General features: G+C 37.0%; 1 protein-coding gene across 1 annotated transcript in view; it reads right to left on the bottom strand.

Moving 5' to 3' along the window:
- Positions 1-297: 297 nt before the first annotated feature.
- Positions 298-18,600, bottom strand: part of SPATA16 (spermatogenesis associated 16) — a 254,621-nt gene continuing 236,318 nt past the window's right edge. The window contains exon 11 of the mRNA XM_023213519.2: positions 298-634. Within this exon, the coding sequence (XP_023069287.1) occupies positions 512-634 (123 nt within the window). The 3' untranslated portion in view covers positions 298-511. The remainder of the gene's footprint in view (positions 635-18,600) is intronic.

Here is an 18,600-nt window from a genome sequence, read left to right as displayed (position 1 = left end):
CAACAACTTAATGAGACAACTTAACTGATGTCAGCCATACCATGTATGACTATCTTTATAAGAGTTGGGAAAGTACATTATAAGTTTTATAAGTTCAATTTTGCATTTATATTGTTTTCTATATCTGTAGGTGGCCCGTGAATAATTCTTAATGAATGCACATGATTATAGATGTATACTATAAACATTATTGGGTAGACCTGGTATACCTTCATCCATTTTGAAAGATCAAGGCAGTGAAAGAGGTATCAATGGTTATTTTATAAGCTCTTTAAACAAGAAAAATCTGAACAAAAGTCAAGTCAAACCTGCTGAGAATATTTATTGCTGTCAGTTGAGATTAATGAAACATAGAGTGTCTTCGGTAAAGATGAACTGAGGGGAATACCACCTCTTTCTTTTGGTGACAAGTTTTTGTTATCCAGCTGTCACAGTGCTAGGTGGGCATTGGGATGGGTGCCCTTTCCTCTTCTTCTGGGATGTCTTAGTGGTAGTGCCTGCTCCCTAATGACTAGCTTTGCTGAACAATTTGAAGTCGCTTCATTTTTGTTTTTTGCCTTCGAGCCGTTCTCAGTTTTTTAGTTTTTAAGAAACTGTCCTCTAATTGGTATAGAAAATCTTCAATTTGTCCAACCTAGAAGAAATAAACAGATGCAACAAGATTTTTTGTTGGTATCCTGGGTTTTGTATACTTATAAAAAATGGTGAGGTATTTAAAATAAATGGCACATACAAATCCATGTTGGAACAGAACTGGCAGAAACAGAAATGATTAAACACAAAAGCCTCCTTCTGTTTCCATTACAGGTCCCCCTGTTTTACTAACTTAATGCAAAGCAGAAGCACAGGAGTTTGCTTTATCACTTGGTCCAAGGTATTGGAATAGAAATGGGGCTTACTGTCACCATGTAGTTTTTAATGGTCAGTAAAACCAGGGATTTCAAAAGAAAGTGGATGGTAAAAGATTAATCCATGGCAAGCCTTTTCTCCATCTCCTTTGCCAACAATAAGAGTGAAAACAAACAAACTTACCTCCCTCAAAGCCAGAGATTCTAGCATTTAGATGCCCCTAACCAACATGGGAGAAAAATGAATATTTGTATAGTCTTGGCAAGAATCATTTCTCCTTTCAATCAAAACAAAATTCTGAAAGAATGCATTCTTTTAAAAAATGCTGCACTCCAGGGAATAAGATAAAATAATGATATACACAACAATTCTTGAAAAAGAATTAGTCTTTCTTCAAAGAAAACTTACAATTATTCAATGGCAGTTGATAGAATGTATCATACTGTTTGTCAGAAAAAAACTATAGAATAAAAGTTTACACATATGCTGAATTGAGTTCTCATGAAAGTCAGTAGATATGCAATTCATACTTAACCCTGACTTCTAGGACCTGCATATTGTATTAGCCTAACATTACTCACTGAAGAGCTCATTGTCATAAAGTTAACTCAAAGCTAGAGCACTTACTATTCAAGGTACATGAACGTATCATCTGCTTAAGATAAAAGCACTTACAACTTCAATTTTCCAATTTTGAGTTCCACTTTTAAATTGCTTGATTTATCATTCAGAGTAATATCCAAAGGATGATTCAGATTGTCAAAAAGAGAATAATAAATAGTAGCACTCATCCATATGTTATGCTTAGATCTTATATCATACTAGTGATATAAACTGTCCACTGTTTTTTTTTTAAGAAAACAAAATAAATTATTTATAAGAAAACTATTCTTTTTGAAACTCTTGTAAAAACTATTTCAGGTACATTTTTTAAAAAGCACATTGTTTTTTAAGATGTCTGATCACTGCAGGACACATCAAAATCATTTGACAGAATATTGTTGGATTCCTCCATGAAGTCAATGCATTATTCTGTGTATTCCATATATATATATATATATATATATATATATATATATATATATATATATACATACATACACACACACACACACACACACATACACAATATCTGATTTTCACCAAAGACAGACATTTAAAAATTAACATGGAGCACAATCAGTGCAAATATAATGGATGGCAGCTTACCATTACTTCAATGGTTGAGTTGATGATTCATTCACATTATTTGTACTGACAATATATCATTTAAATCAAAGCTCTTTACAATGAGAATATTTGCAATTAGCCCAAATATAATTTAAAATTACAATTCTAATGCAGTAAAAAAGCTTCCTTCAATAAGACAGTGAAATAATTGTTTTTAAATATCCCTTAGGTATCTGCTGTCTTTTAAAAACAATTGTATTCATTAAGAGTAGTATTTAGTAACAGGTTTGCATTTTATTTTAAAAAGACAAGAAACACAAGATGTGTCACTGGAAAAAAAGAATTCTGCTGAATTAACTGGGCAGGTACAGACCACATATTATGTGCGTGCTGTATCTGGCCTGTATGTTCACCTCCTACCTGGCCTGTCTCCCTCCTGTGCTTTTAATCCATCTCACAAAGATGCCAGAATGAACTTTTAAACAGATAAATCTGATCTCACATCTTTCCCTTGCTCAAATTACATTAAATGGATTTCTAAACTCTTACCATGGCCTATACACCTGTATACCTGGGTTATCAGGTTTCACTTGCATCTCTGGCACTAACATCAATCCATCTGCTTTAGCTATGGGGGACATCTCTCAATTATCTGAGCACAGCCATGCACTGTTCTATGTCCCCTCCATCTTCCTAATGGAACATGTCCATTAGAACACTTACACATCCTCTGGATTTCATGTCAAACATCAATGCCTCAGAGAAGTCTTCCTTTAGAACTGAGGCCAAGTTGGTTGTCTCAGTAATATTTTTTCATCTTTTTAGATATCATAATTTTTAAACTTAATTGTTTATAATGATTTATATAGTATCTGTCTTCTCATCTGGACTTTCAGCTCCATAAGGCAGGGACCAGGTCCATCTTGTCCACTATTTCCAAAACCTAGGATATTGTAGACCCTCAGTAATCCTACTCTCTAATAAAAGAGTTGAAGAGATTCAGAAAACCATGTGTTTTTTCCATATTTAAGTGATGCCTGGAATGAAGGATATCAGAAGGCCTTCTTTTCCTCTATAAATTAAATAAACGTGACTTTCTCATGCCACCATTCTTTTCCCATTGTTTAGCTTTGAGACTGTCAAGACAAGCAAGGTTATGACAAGGTGTTGCCTGTATACTTGCAACAGCCAGGAGTAGAAAGGGCACTGGATGAGGAGTCAGCAGGAATGTTGAATTCTGCTCTCGGGTTGGCTTCTAACCCTGCTCTGTGACCCCAGGGAAATTACTTGGCCTTTCTGGACTTCAGTTTTCACCAACAGTTGGTATTAAAAGAGGATTGGCCTGGATAATTTCCCAAGACACATCTGGTCATAAAATTCCGTGACTTACAACCATATCAGATCCAAGTAGTCCAGTCCTAAAAATGAGTACTCACATTTTCAAATCAGAGGTTATTCTCTTAGATTACACCATGAGATGAATGACACAATATGCAGCAAAGTAAGTCAATTTTAGCTTCTATACTTACTGACGTGTAGGAGAGCTGCAACATGTTTTTTAGAAAAGCTGGTTCTTTTCATTTTTTTTTATGTCAAGGAAAGAAAAATGCTGGTTAAAGAGAAAATAGATTCATATAACTAGAAGAACAGATTGCAAATGATAGAAATTTCTGTAAAGCCCTTGGGAAAATAAAATACAAAGAAATATGTAAATACACAAGAAAGTACACAGTTTTTGAAGCAGAGGCTTTATTAGACTCTCTTTGGTACAGAATCTACTTGCTTAACTGTATCAGATAGGCTACCTGGTCATTCTGGGTCTAACTTTCCCTTTGCAAAATGGGCAGATAACATTTTCGTGTGTGTATATATGTGCCAATGCTGACTTGACATTACAGTGATATGGACATTAGACCAAATGAGCTTGCAGAGAATTTTAGGCTGTCTGATGATGGAGGGGAACGAACTATCTCTGTTGGAGGGCAGGTTCTGACCCATCATATGACTGTTGGTCATAACCCATGTCAAAGAGTAAGGAAATTGTCGTCAGCCAGTTTCTCAACGCCTTTTAATTCACATTTAAACACTACTATTATGGGCTGAATCATGTTCCCCTCTCAATTTACGTGTTAAAGTACCCAGTACTTTCGAATGTGGCCTTATCTGGAGGTATTTACATAGCTAATCAAGTTAAAATGAGGTCTTTAGGGCAGGCCCTAATCCAGAATGACTGGTGTCATTATAAAACAGGGACATTTGGAGACAGATGCACACACAGGAAGAATACCATGTGAAGAGGAAGGCAGAGATTGGGGTGATGCCCCCACAAGCCAAGGTACGATAAAGAATGCCAGCAAATCACCAGAAACTAGGGAAGAGGCATGGAACACTTCCTTCTTCACAGCCCTTGGAGGACCCAACCTTGAAGACACTGATTTCAGATTCTTACGCTCCAGAATTGTGAAACAATACATTTCTGTTATTTAAGCCCCTCAGTTTTTGGTACTTTGCTATGGCAGTCCTAGCATCTGAATATAACTACTAAGCCATAAAGTGAAGGGAAGAGCAATTAAGTTATAATTTTCCCCTCAAACATGACTTTGATCCTTTCTGAAACTCTCATTTCCCACTGATGTTCCCTACTTGGTTGATGCCCCCTGGCACAGGTGTAGTGTATACCTTGGGAACCAGGCTTCTCTCTTGCCAGTAATGGCTGTGAGAAGAAGCTGATCTCAAACATGAATGAACAAGTAAATTATACTGAGAAGGAAGATGCTGGGCTTGAATTTAGGCTTCCTATTAAATTTCATGTAGTCTGAATCAAGGAGAGAGGATTAGGTATGTTTATATGGGTTTGCTTGCACATGTTCATGCCTTAGGAATTGAGTGCTCAAATAATTATTTTAATTAAAACTTTAAAAGATTTTTTTAAAGAAGAAAGTTGAGGAAATAGGAACAAAATTCATCAGGAATAAATATCAGGCTTATATGACTATAGTGGTAGTTACAGAATGGGAATGTGTTTCAGTGATTAGCAGTTTGGACCAAAATCCTCTCGGCAAAACAGACATTTCACCCCACCACAGTGGATTTGATAACGTTAGTTTCTTTGCTCTGTTCCAGTTCTATTTCCAGACCAAAAGCTTTTAAATATTTATCATCCAAAATGGTTTGAATTTTAATTCTTATTAGAATTACAGTTGTTTTCAAATAGGCTTGAAATTAATTTCTAAAATAAACTTAGTTTCTGAAACGGAGTTGTTTCTACTATTCATAATACAGCAGTTTCCTTTAGCTTTGGGCTGGTATTCAAACAGACGGACAAGCCCCTACATTTTTCCTTTTTCATTTAGTGAATTTGGTATATTATTTAGTTTTTTATCATAAGAGTGTAACATAAAAATCTGGGGTACCTACCCCTGAGATTTTATGAAACATGCAAAAAAAAAAATGCCAAACTATATCACCAACTCTTGAAAATACCCATAATGATAAGTCTTTTCAGTGTGTTTAATATAGAGTTAGAAACTCTTATGAAATTTTGCTATCACATAGTCCAGGAAACTATGTGTTATGGTCTGAATGTCTATGTGCCCCCAAATTCATATGTTGAAATTCTAACTCCCAAAGTGATAGTATCAGAATGTAAAATCTTTGGGAGGTGATTAGGTCACAAGAATGGAGCTCTTGTGAATGGCATTAGTGCCTTTATGAAAAGAGGCCCAAGGGAACTTGTTTGCTCTGTCCACCATGTGAAGACACAGCTAGAAGGCACCATCTATGAACCAGAAAAGGGGCCTTCAATGGACACTGAGTCTGCCAGTGCCTTGATTTTCCAGCCTCTAGAATGATAAAAAATAAATTTCTGTTGTTCATAAGCTACCCAGTCTATGGCATTTTATTATAGCAGCCTGAACAGGCTACCATGTATCATAGTTTTAAAAAAATTCATTTTGGTAAGATTTATCTGAAGGTTTGAATATATATTATTAAATTAAACTTTTGTTTTGAGATAATTGAGGATTCACACACATCAGTAAAAAGTAACTCAGTAACACCCAGCATAATTTTTACCCAGTGTCTGTCAGTGGTAATATCTTGCAAAACTATAGAATACTACAGCCAGGATATTGACATTCATACAGTTAAGACATGGAACAGTTCTATTACCACAAAGGTCTCTCATGTTGCCTTTTTATAGCCATCTGTTTTCCTCCTGGTCTCTAACTTCTTCTTAAGCCCTGGCAACCACAATACAATAGTAAGTTCTTTTTTTTTCTTTCGAGACAGTCTCGCTCTGTCACCCAATTGGCATAGTCTTGGCTCACAGTAACCTCTGCCTCTTGGGTTCAAGTGATTCTCTTGCCTCAGCATCCTGAGTAGCTGGGATTACAGGCATGTGCCACCACAGTAGGCTAGTTTTTGTATTTTTGGTAGAGACAGGGGTTTGCCATGTTGCTCAGGCTGGTCTCGAACTCGTGGCCTCAAGTGATCCGCCTGCATCAGCCTTCCAAAGTGCTGGGATTAGAAGTGAGCCACCGTGCCTAGCCATAGGTTCTTCATGTATATAATTTTGTTATTGCAAGAAGGTTATCTAAATGGAATTATATAGTATATAACTCTACACTTCTCTGGAGATTTATTCAGGTTGTATCAATAGTTTATTTCTTTTTATCACTGACTAATATTCCATGGTATGAATTAACCAGTTTGTTTAACCATTCATGCTTTAAAGGATAGTTAGATTATTTCCAGTTTGGGGTTATTGTAAAATAAGTTACAATAATTTGGGCTATTGTAAAATAAGTTATAAACATTTGTATACAGGTCTTTGTTTGAACATGTCTTTATTTTTCTGGGATAAAAGCCCAGGAGGGCAATTTCTAGGTTATATGGGAGTTAGTTGCATATTTAATTTTTTTTTTTTTTTTCAGTAGTGCTGATTGGTTGGACTGGAAATGAAATCAAAGGGAGTCGAAGCTGTCTTGTGCTGAGTCAGTTCTGGGAGGAGGCCACAAGGTCAGATGAGCCAGTTTATCTGTCCGGGTGGTGCCAGCTGATCAGGTGCAGCATCTGCCAAATATCTCAAGCACTGATCTTAGGCTTTATAATAGTGATGTTATCCCTAGGTTATATTTAGTTTTATTTATTTATTTATTTATTTATTTATTTATTTTTGAGATGGAGTCTCACTCTGTCACCCAGGCTGGAGTGCAGTGGCGCGATCTCCTGCTCACCGCAACCTCCACCTCCCAGGTTCACACCATTCTCCCACCTCACCACCTCAGCCTCCCGAGTAACTGAGACTAAAGGTGCCCACCACTATGCCCAGATAATTTTCTGTAGTTTTTTAGTAGAGATGGGGTTTCACCATGTTAGCCAGGATGGTCTCGATCTCCTGACCTCATGATCCGCCCGCCTTGGCCTCCCAAAGTGCTGGGATTACAGGCGTGAGCCACCGTGCCCGAAACTGTCATTTTATTTTCCACAGTGGTTGTGCCATTTTACGTCACATTAGTAATGTATTAGTGATCTAATTTCTCTGTGTCCTTACCAGCATTTAGTATTGTCATTATTGCTCATTTTAGACATTTTAATAGGTGTGTAGTGACATCTCATTGTGGTTTTAATTTGCATTTCCTTAATGGCTAGTGATGTTGAACATTTTTTAACATGCTCACTTGTCATTCACTCTGGTGAATGTCTGTTCATATCTTTTGTCATTTTCAAATTGGACTGGTTTTTTTACTCCTGAATTTTGAGAGCTCTTTATAGTGAAAGAAATCAGGCACATTCCTCAGCCCTGGGCTCAACACAAACACATTTCTCAACTCAGAGACTACCATATATCTCTCAACTTCCTGAGCCCAGTACAAACACCATATATCTCTCAACTTCCTGAGCCCAGTACAAACACCATATATCTCTCAACTCAGAGACTGCCATATATCTCAACTTTAGAAAAAAACACCACCTGGAAAATCCCTGATAAGGACACAGCCGTTTGTGATTTTACTGAAAGCGCAGGAACCAATAGAAAACTGTTAAATGTATAACTTAAAATGTTAACCAATTGTAATGCTGTAACCTAGAGAAATCCCTTGTTCCTCTGTAACCTTACAAGTCCTGTTTACATCGGGCTATAAAAAGCAAGCGCATGCATTTTTCGGGGCCCTCTTGTAAGCTGTGAAGCGGAGGGACCAAGTTCGAACTTGCAGTAAAGATCCTTGCTGCTTGGCTTTGACTCTGGACTCTGGTGGTCTTCTTTGGGGAATAAACGGTCTGGGCATAACAATAGAATCTGTGTATAGATTAGTCTTTTGTTGGATGTGGGGTTTGCAAGTATTTTCTCTCATGCTGAGCTTTTTTTTCATCCTTTTTTTTTTTTTTTTTTTAACAGAGTCCTTTCACAGATACAGTTTTTAATTTTGATGAAGTCTAATTTATAAATTAAACTTCTATGGACTGTGCTTTTGGTGTCAAGTCTAAGAAGTTTGCATAGACCAAAATCCCATAGATTTTTTCCTATTGTTTTGTAGAAGTTTTACAGTTTTATATTTTGCATTTAAGCCTATGACCTAATTTGAGTTAATTTTTGTATGAAGTATAAGGATTAGGTCAAGGCTGTGTTTTGGTTTTCTTTTATTTCTGGTCTACAGATGTGTAAATGTTCCAGCATCATTTGTTGAAAATGCTATTTTTCTTCCACTGAATTGCTTTTACTCCTTTATAAAAAAAATCAGCAGAGGATATATGGGTTTATTTCTGGGTTCTCTATTCTGTTCCATTGAGCTTTGTGTTAATCCGCCAGGACACAAATTCTTGATTACTGAAGCTATATAAAAAGTCTTGTATATCAAATTTGAGAGTTCAATGTCTATATTATGTCAGATCTTTCAATCCATAAACATGGTATATCTCTCCATTTATTTAGAGCTTTGATTTCTTTCATCACTGTTTTGTAATTTTAGGCATACAAGTCCTGTAGATGTTTTGCTAGATTCACACCAAAGTATTTCATTTGTTTGAGTAATTGTAAATAATACTGTCTTAAATTTTAGTGTCCCCGATCACTGCTATTATATAAAAATACAACTGAGTTTTGTACATTTGTTTTGTATCTTGCAACGTTGCTGAACTCATTTTTTGGGGGGGATTTTTATGTAGACAATTATGTTATCGGCAAATAGGGAAGGGCAGATTTCTTTCTTTCTTTCCGTTTTACATGCTTTTTATTTCCTTTTTGTGCCTTAATGCCATGGCTAGAATTTCCAGCACTATGTTGAATAAGAGCGGTGAAAGCTAATATCCTTTTCCTCTTCCTGATTTTAGAGGGAAAGATTTTATTCTTTCACTATTAAGTGTAATGTTAGCTGTAGAATTTTTGGAGATGCTCTTTAACAATTTAAGGAGGTTCCCCTTTATCCCTAGTTTTCTGAGTATTTTTTAAATCATAAATATGTGTCAATTTTGTCCAATGTTTTTTCTGCATCAATTTATATAACCTTGTAATTTTTCTTGTGTAATCTGTTTATATGGTAGATTGTACTGATTTTGAAATATTCAAACATCCTTGCATCTATGGGATAAATCCCACTTAGTTATGGTATGTAATTTTAAACATATTGCTAATTTCTATTTGTTAATAATATTAAGATTTTTGCCTCTATATTTAAGAGAGATATTGGTTTGTAAATTTTTTTGGTACTATTTTTGTCTGATTTGGTATTAGGATAATACTAGTTTTATAACATGAATTGGGAAGGCTTTGCTACTCTTGTATTCTCTGAAAGAAACTGTGCAGAATTGGTGTTAATTCTTTAAATGTGTGGCAGAATCATCCAGTGAAACAATATAGGCTTGGAGATTTCTGGGGAGTTTATAATTATGAATAGTTAGAGGGTTAATGAAACTATTTTATATTGGGTGAGTGGTGGTAGCACGTTTTTTCAGGAATTGGTATATATCATCAAAGTTGTCAAATTTATATAAGTAGAATTGTTCTAAAGATTCTCTTATCCTTTTACTGTCTGCAGCATCTGTAGTGACGTTCCATTTCATTCCTGGTATTGGTGATTTGTGTCTTCTCCCTTTTTTATAAAGAACCACTTCTTTGTGGCATTGGTTTTCTCTATTTTTCTGTTTTCATTTCCATTGATTGCTAGTTTAATCCTTATTGTTTTCTTTCTTCTGCTTGCTTTGTGTTTATTTTGCCCTTCTTTTTCTAGGTTTTTGAACTCGGACTTGAGTTATTGATTTGAGATAGTTTCTTCTTTTATAATATATGCATTTAGTGCTATGAATTTTTCTCTCATTGCTCTTTTACCTGTATCCCACAAATTTTGATACGTTATATTTTCATTTTTATTCAGTTCAATATATTCTTATATTTCCCTTGAGACTTCATTTTTGATCCATGAACTATCCAAGTATTTGGAGATTTTTCTAATTTTCTAATTTTCTGGTCTAATTTGAAGACTTTTGCTAATAGTCTTCAGAAGTTTGACTATGATACATCCTGGTATGAATTTCTTTGGGCTTATCCTAGTTGATATCCACTGAACTTCTAGTTTGCATCCATTGCAGTTGTAGAACACATTCTTTATGATTTCAGTTTTTAGAAATTTGTTTAAGTTTGTTATGATCCAGAATAGCATTTATTTTGGTGCATGTTCCATGGGCACATAAATGTTGATTAGATTCTGTTGCTTCATGGTGTTATTGGGTTATTGTATATTCTTGTTGATTTTCTGTTTAGTTGTTCTATCAGTTGTTAAGAAAGGGCAGTTGAAATCTCCAACTATAGTTGTGGACATGTCTATTTTTTTTTAGTCCCACTGGTTTTTGCTTCATATATTTTGCAGACCCTGTTGTTTGTGCATACACACTTAGAATTGCTTTGTCTTTTTGGTGGATTGATACTTTCATTGTTATAGAATATCATATCCCTCCCTGTCTCTGGTAACTTCCTTTGCTTGAAGTCTCCTTTGTCTGATATTAATATAACCACTACTGCTTTCCTTTTGTTAAAGTTTACATGATATTTCTTTTTATATCTTTTAACCCTTAAACTTTCTATGTCATCACATTTGAAGTGAGTTTGTAGACAGAATATTTGGGTCATATTCTGAATATTTTGCCAGTCTCTGTCTTTCAATAAGTGTATTTAGGCCACTCAAATTTAATGTAATTATTGGTATGTTAGACCTTAGTCTGTCATTTTATTTTTATTTTTTTTGGTTGTTGCTTCTGTTTTATCTCCCTACCTTTCTGAGGTTACTTAAACAGTTTTTAGAATTCCATTTTGACTTAACCAGAGTTTTTGATATATCTTTTGTATAGCTTTTTAAGTATTTGCTCTAGATATTACATTATATGTGTGTATGTAAAATATGTATGTGTGTTCATTTTAAATTTGAAGTATAGAATCATTTCTTTCTTTGTCTCTTCACCCTCTCCCGTTTATAATTATCTTAAATCCTTCATATAAATTGAGAACTACATTAAGCAATGTTATTATTTTTGTTTCCCCCACCAAACATGATGAAGAGGAGAAGAAAAGTGTATAATTTTTAGTCATATTTTTACTTACTGTGTTCTTTCAGCCTTTTTGATATTTTTAGGTGATTCTTTTGATTCCTTTCTATTCAGAAAACTTTATTTAACTCTTCTTTTGGAGTAGGTTTTCTGATGATGAATTCTCTCAGTTTTCCTTCATTTGAGAATGTCTTAATTTCTTCCTTATTCCTGAAAGATGTTTGCATTGGATTGGTAATTCTTTTCTTTTAGTGCTTGAAAAATATTATGCCACTTCCCACTGGCTTCCATAGTTTCTTATGAGAAAGCCATTGTCATTTATTTTTTCGTATGGATAAGGCATCATTTCCCTCTCGCTGGTAAGATACTTTTGCTAATAGTCTTCAGAAGTTTGACTATGATATATCCTGGTATGAATTTCTTTGGGCTTATCCTAGTTGATATCCACTGAACTTCTTAAATTTATAGTTTTGTCTTTTGCCAAATTTGGGAAGTTTTCAGCCATTATTTCTTTGAGAACTTTTTTCATCCTGCCTGCTCTTACTCTTCCTCTGAAACTCTGATGTCATGGATGTTAGATCTGTTGTTACAGTCTTACAGACTCCAGAGGCTTTTTTAGTTTATTTTTTCTTTGTTGTTAAGAATAGGCAATTTTTTTTTGAGGTGGAGTCTCACACTGTCACCTGGGCTTGGGTGCAATGGTGTGATCTCGGCTCACTGTAACCTCTGCCTCCTGGATTCAATCAATTCTCCCTCAGCCTCCTGAGTAGCTGGGATTACAGGCACATGCCACCATGCCCAGCTAATTTTTTGTATTTTTAGTAGAGATGGGGTTTCGCTATGTTGGTCAGGCTGGACTCGAACTCCTGACCTCATGATCTGCCCTCCTCATCCTCCCAAAGTGCTGGGATTCAAGCATAAGCCACCGTGCCTGGCCTAAGATTGGGTAATTTTTATTGTCCTATCGTTCTTTCACTGATTGTTTCCTCTGTCCCTTTCATTCTGCTGTTGAGTCCATCCAATACATTTTTTGTTTCAGTTATTTTTTTTTCAGTTCTAAAATTTCTAGTTTTTCTTTATACTTTCTCTTTCTTTGCTGATACTTCCTGTTTATTTGCTGTGACTATTTTTCTCACTTAAATGTGTTTGTAATTGCTCATTAAAGCATTTTTATAATGCCTGCTTTAAAATGTCAGATAACTCTTCTTTTTTTGAGACAGAACCTCACTCTATTGCCCAGGCTGGAGTACAATCACATGATCTCGCCTCATTGCAACCTCTACCTCGCGGGTTCAAGCAATTCTCCTGCCTCAGTCTCCTGAGTAGCTGGGATTACAGGCATGTGCCACCATGTCTTGTTAATTTTTGTATTTTTGGTAAAGATGGAGTTTTGCCATGATGGCCAGGCTGGTCTCAAACTCCTGGTCTCAAGTGATCTGCTTGCCTTGGCCTACCAAAGTGTTGAGATTACAGGCATGAACCATTACACCCGGCCTAAAATGTCAATAATTCTAATATATTTGACACTTCTGTTTTGGCAGTCATTGATTATCTTTCTTCATTCAGTTCGAGATCTTTCCAGTTCTTGGTATGATGAGTGATCTTTTAAGTCTGGACATTTTGGGTATTTTGTTACGAGGGATCTACCTCGTTACGTCCACGTGGAAACAGAAGTTCAGGTTCCCAATTCACCCTCCATAACACCTGATGGAGAGGCTTCTCATTACTTCTGGTTGGGGATGGGAGTTCAAGCTCCTCACTAGGTTTCCACTGATACCTTCATGGCTTGGAGGGCAGGAATGTTTTATCACTGTTTCCCACATGGCTTTCACTGACACGACATTGTGGGAGAAGACTCACTACGATTGCTGCATGCTGAAAATCCTGACTTTCTACCAGGTCTCATCCAACACCATACCAGCAAGAATGGCGAAGGAAAAGGAGAGATTTACTTCCTACTGGGGATAAAAGTCTAGACTCCCTATTTGTTCTTCTCTGACACTACCCTATTAGGATAGAAAGATTGGGATACCTTGTTTTTTTGTTTTAGAGATACGGAGTCTTGGTCTGTCACCCAGACTGGAGTTCTGTGGCATGATCTCGGCTCACTGGAACCTCCGCCTCCTGGGTTCAAGTGATTCTCCTGCCTCAGCTTCCCAAGTAGCTGGGACTACAGGCATGTGCCACCACACCCAGCTAATTTTTGTATTTTTTTTAGTAGAGATGGGGTTTCACTCTATGTTGGCCAGGCTGGACTCAAACTCCTGACCTCAGGTGATCTGCCCACCTTGGCCTCCCAAAGTGCTGAGATTACAGGCATGAGCCACCACGCCCAGCCATACCTAGGAATTTTAATTGTATGTAATGGGGTGAATGGGGGAAAGCACACCTGCTCCATATTCTTCAAAGTAGAAGTACTCTATCACAGGTTTTTAAAAAATGATTTTGACTCCTGTGCCTTAGGAAGATGTGCTTTCATTTCTCAAATCAGTTTGACCAGTTGCTTCTAGATAACTTTATCAATGTGATAAAGTGAATCACCTATTGTAAAGCTGAAGGGGCCTTCTTTCCATAAGAGGTCTTTGGAAGTTAAAAGCCTTTCAAATTTCTTGTAATAAGAGATAGGTCTTACTTTATTCTACATCTAAGTTAGGATCTCTCCAACATATGTCCACACTCCTCACTAGTCCTCTCATGTTCCTCTCCAGAGTCTATTCTCCAGCAGAAAGTCATTTTGGTAGAGTACACATTAGTTTAACTCAGTTTTGATGATGCTGAGAGACATGGGTATATTTTGCTTGGAATCTGTGTGTGTTTTAGATTCCAGTCTTGTCCCCTTCTCCACAGGTATCATTTTAAGAAAATCATAATCAGAAGGATAAATGATCCATATCTTCCTTTAGAGCTGCATGTAAAGGCACTTTTATTTTTGCCCTTCTCTCAAAGATGAAAGGTATAATGAGTACACTATAAATGACTGAATGAGCTGCAAGTCAATTGCTCTGAACTCCATATTAATCCCACTTTCAATACAGAATGGAAGATGTCCTATGGTTCATTTAGCTACCAAGTGGTATAAGCTGTTATTCTGTTATTCTCCAGAATTATAAAGGATTGCAAAACTTAATGTATAAAAGACAGGCAATAAAATGCTGGGCTGCCAAGCAAAGAAGACACTTTTAGTAATTTAAAGGAAGCAATGTATAGAAGGAACTACAAACTTACTCTTCAGCTCAAAATACAATTGAGATATATGTTTCCACTCCTCTCACCAGACTATTACACTGAAATTTTGAAAGATGTATTTTGAAAAACTTTTGCAAAGATAAAACTCCTCTAATAGGTTTGGACTAATATGAGCATTTCCAATTTCTGTTTTAGTCACTTCCATAAATTAGCTCATAAGTGGATCAGGCAGAGAAAGTGCTCAGGAAGTGGAGGTGGTAGACTTTGTGTTGGTCCACTTCCAGCCTCAAGACCCCCTGTGTTGTGATGGTAAAACTTGGAGGGGTTATGGCAATATATGCTTATAAAATTGTGTTTTCACTGAAAGCCTAATGCATTTGCAGATGATAATTCAGATTATTCACCAGAGAGTGACCCTCAGGGCAACAGTAAGTAGGTCGCAGAAATGTCTAGACTTCTAAGCTGTTTCCTTGAAGTTCTGAAGTTGCAGAAAGAGGGAAAATAGTGAGCTATCAAAGCAAACTTTAACATGATATGTCTACAAAGGGAAGGATGGTAAGGGAGGACAGTAAGGGCATCATGATTCAGGGAAGTGCAGTGGGTTAGGCAGCTACCACGAAGCAGTGTGGGCAAGTCGCCAGATGGGCAGCAAGCTGTGACCTAGTGATGGACAAAGGATTCCCTGCCAAAAAGCAGACTCAAAGGTTGTCTCATTGGCTGTCTTACAGAATCTGAACTTAGGTCAGGCAATGTTCTTTGTGCCATTGACTTGTGGCAGCTTTGTTTGGTTTAATATAAGTGTGCAAGCTAACAATTAAGAACAAGCCTTTGACCCAAACAAATCTGATTCAAAACTAAACCCTGTCACTACAAAGTTGGACTTGTTTTTTTAATTCTACACAGCTATTTTTCCTCATCTTTCAAGAGAGACGTCTCTCTTATAGGGTTGTTGCAATCATTAAATGTGATAATGTATTGAAATGCTTGGCACACACTAAGACATCAGGAATAAAAACTGATAATATCTGTCATCATCATTATTAATTAATTATCTGAAATACATTTTTCTATAGCTTGTTCCAGTTGTGATAGTTACTAAAAAGCAAGCTTCAGACAAACTAACATAGTTTGATAATTTGTGTGGTAACATAGTATTTTATTAGGTACATGTGAATGGTGGCAGATTAGCTTTGTCTGCCCCTTGATAAATTCTTGTTTAAAAGTGGCCAAGCTCCTGGATACATGCTCCCTAGATGAGGATCTCTATGCCACGATTTGACACCTGCATAGAAATACTTCTGCTGCAGAGGTTTCCTGCCAGATCATCAAAGTTTTAGAAGACAGTATTTTCAGCCAACAAAGCACTTAAAAGAGGTGTTTCCAGTTTTGGAGGCAAGGCCAAGCACAGGTGGGAAGTGGGTGATTAGGAAATGCAGCTGCTGAGCAGCTGCTGAAAATGTTTTACCTATTAACCTTATACTTTTCCCTTGAAGTCAGAGGAGAAAGATGTTGGTTTAAATGATAATTGAAGTTCACCATCTAGATTTGGAACATCGCACTGTGGTGGGGAAGATGGCCAGACCAACGCTTTCGGCTTTCTCCATTCTGCAGGTGAGGCTTGGGCTTTGCTCTGTAAACATCTGAAAATGAGGTCCGCCCTTCCCAGGTCCGATTGCCCCAGGATTTAGCTTCTGACCACAATCACGGGGCTCTGCCAGGACTTTAGTTAAGGCTCTTCCACTGCAGTTGCTGGCCTGGATGCCGTTGACACAGATTTCGTTTGTCCCAGGTACCTGGCCTCTTTCAGCCACTTGGGCCTTGTCTCCCTCCCTGCTTGTCCTCAGAACCTTTCCTCTCCTCCCCAGCATGATCAGCGGTAAAAGCACTTAGGTTTCTTTCCCTGCATGATCTGCACTATGCCTTGGACAGAACTGCTTAGCAGTGCTTGGAGCACACACACTGTAAAGGAAGTTGGGGATATGCTAATGAGGAAGCCCTTAACCAAAAGCAAGAAGATTCACAATTAAATTGCAATAAATCTGCAGAGACTCCTTAAAGAACAAGACACACAGGAAAAGGCTGACTGCTGGAAAAACTGCTTTGCAAATGAATGGTACCGCTGCTGAATCTTTGAAAAGACAGCAGTACTCTCAGAAGTACTAACCTAGCCACGTGTCAGCCCAAATGACTGGCCGATGAATGATAGTGCCATGTGTACAATCTCTCTCAGAAGAGTTTCTGGAAGGATTTGGGTTTAAATGCTGATGTGGAAAGTAAATAACACGTTCCAATTTGCTCTTCCCTCTACCTTCTCAACCAACTGCCCCTGCCCCCTTTCCCAAATTTGTGTTCTCTCCTGTTTGCTTTGCCTACTTTAACAGTCTTGAATAGAATAGAGTTGCTAAGTGACATGTAACTCCATCACATTTTCATCTGAAAAGACCAAATTAGTATATCAATGAATACCATTTCTGTATGATCACAATGAGTATGATTCACAAGTTAAGATTTTGAGGTTAAAAGGAACACAAGCAGTAAAATAATTTTGAATAAATTCATATGGATAGTTTAAAGAGATCTACCTATACTCTATTTGTTGGATTCATTGAAGCTTAGAAGGTACTATATTATATTAGATGAAATTTTAAAGTGGCATTTCTCCTCAGGAAAACTCACAGGTCCAAAAGTATATGCTGGAGCACTTTTCTCATTACTTTTAACGTAACAAAGTTTTATTTTCCTCATTTAGTTTTCAATCAGTGATCCAGAGCCATAGCAGAACAAGACAATACTTTATGTCATACCATGTTAAATGCTGATCTTCTCAGTGCCAGGTTTAGGCTTTATAAATGAAGAGCAAATAACTTTTTCTTCTTAGTTGCAGACAGAGTGTTGCTTAGCTGTTTGATTCTATGACAAGAAGAAATAGAAGTGTTCCAACTTAACAGTTGGTACTTTTTTTTTCAAGATCCCTTTTTCTATTTACTTTAAGCCTAGTTCTTAAAACTCCAAGGGACCTTGGGATTCAATGGTAACAGAAAATCATGGCATCTAAAAGTGGTGTTGGTAAGGACACATCATGCTTCTCAGAAGGCTATGACTTGCCTGCTGTCCCATGAATGCGAGCTGAATTAATGGTTAAGGACTTCCAGATTTAGGCTCTGTATTCTTTCTGGATATAGATGGAAAACTAAGGAACAAAGATGGAGGATCCTATACAAGTGAGTTACAGAGGTGGACTAAGCACAAATTCCTTAGTGACTCTTTAGCTCAGATTGAAAGAACTTTATTTTGAGAACTGAAGACAAACTGGGCTGGTTTATAGCTAAATTCCACTTTGGTTGGAGGTCTCCTTAATTGCCCACTCGGCCTCACACCTGAATGTTCAACTATACAGACAACAATGCTGGTCACTCAGGCCTTTTCAGGCAGCACAAAACCTGGACTTTTATCAAGAAAGAGTTTAGGCCCCCGGGGTCAGATCATTTGCTAGCTCCATTTACTGGCTGTGTGAGTTTAGGCAAACTGCTAAACTTCTCTTTTTAATACATTATACTTTTTACCTCTCGTGAGGATTATTAGTTTGGTATATGTAAAGTAAATAGGAGAGTTTGCGTCCCTACTAAGAGCTCCGAAAATATTAACTCCTATCCTTTTATTTGATGATCTGGTTTTCTTTTCTTTTTTTTTTTTTTTTTGAGACGGAGTCTAGCTCTGTGGCCCAGGCTGAAGTGCAGTGGCGTGATCTCGGCTCACTGCAAGCTCCGCCTCCCGGGTTTACGCCATTCTCCTGCCTCAGCCTCCCGAGTAGCTGGGACTACAGGCACCCGCCATCTCGCCCGGCTAGTTTTTTGTATT

Source organism: Piliocolobus tephrosceles, chromosome 2, assembly GCF_002776525.5.
Source record: "Piliocolobus tephrosceles isolate RC106 chromosome 2, ASM277652v3, whole genome shotgun sequence".
Classification (NCBI taxonomy): domain Eukaryota; kingdom Metazoa; phylum Chordata; class Mammalia; order Primates; family Cercopithecidae; genus Piliocolobus; species Piliocolobus tephrosceles.
This window is presented reverse-complemented; position numbering and strand designations above follow the sequence as displayed.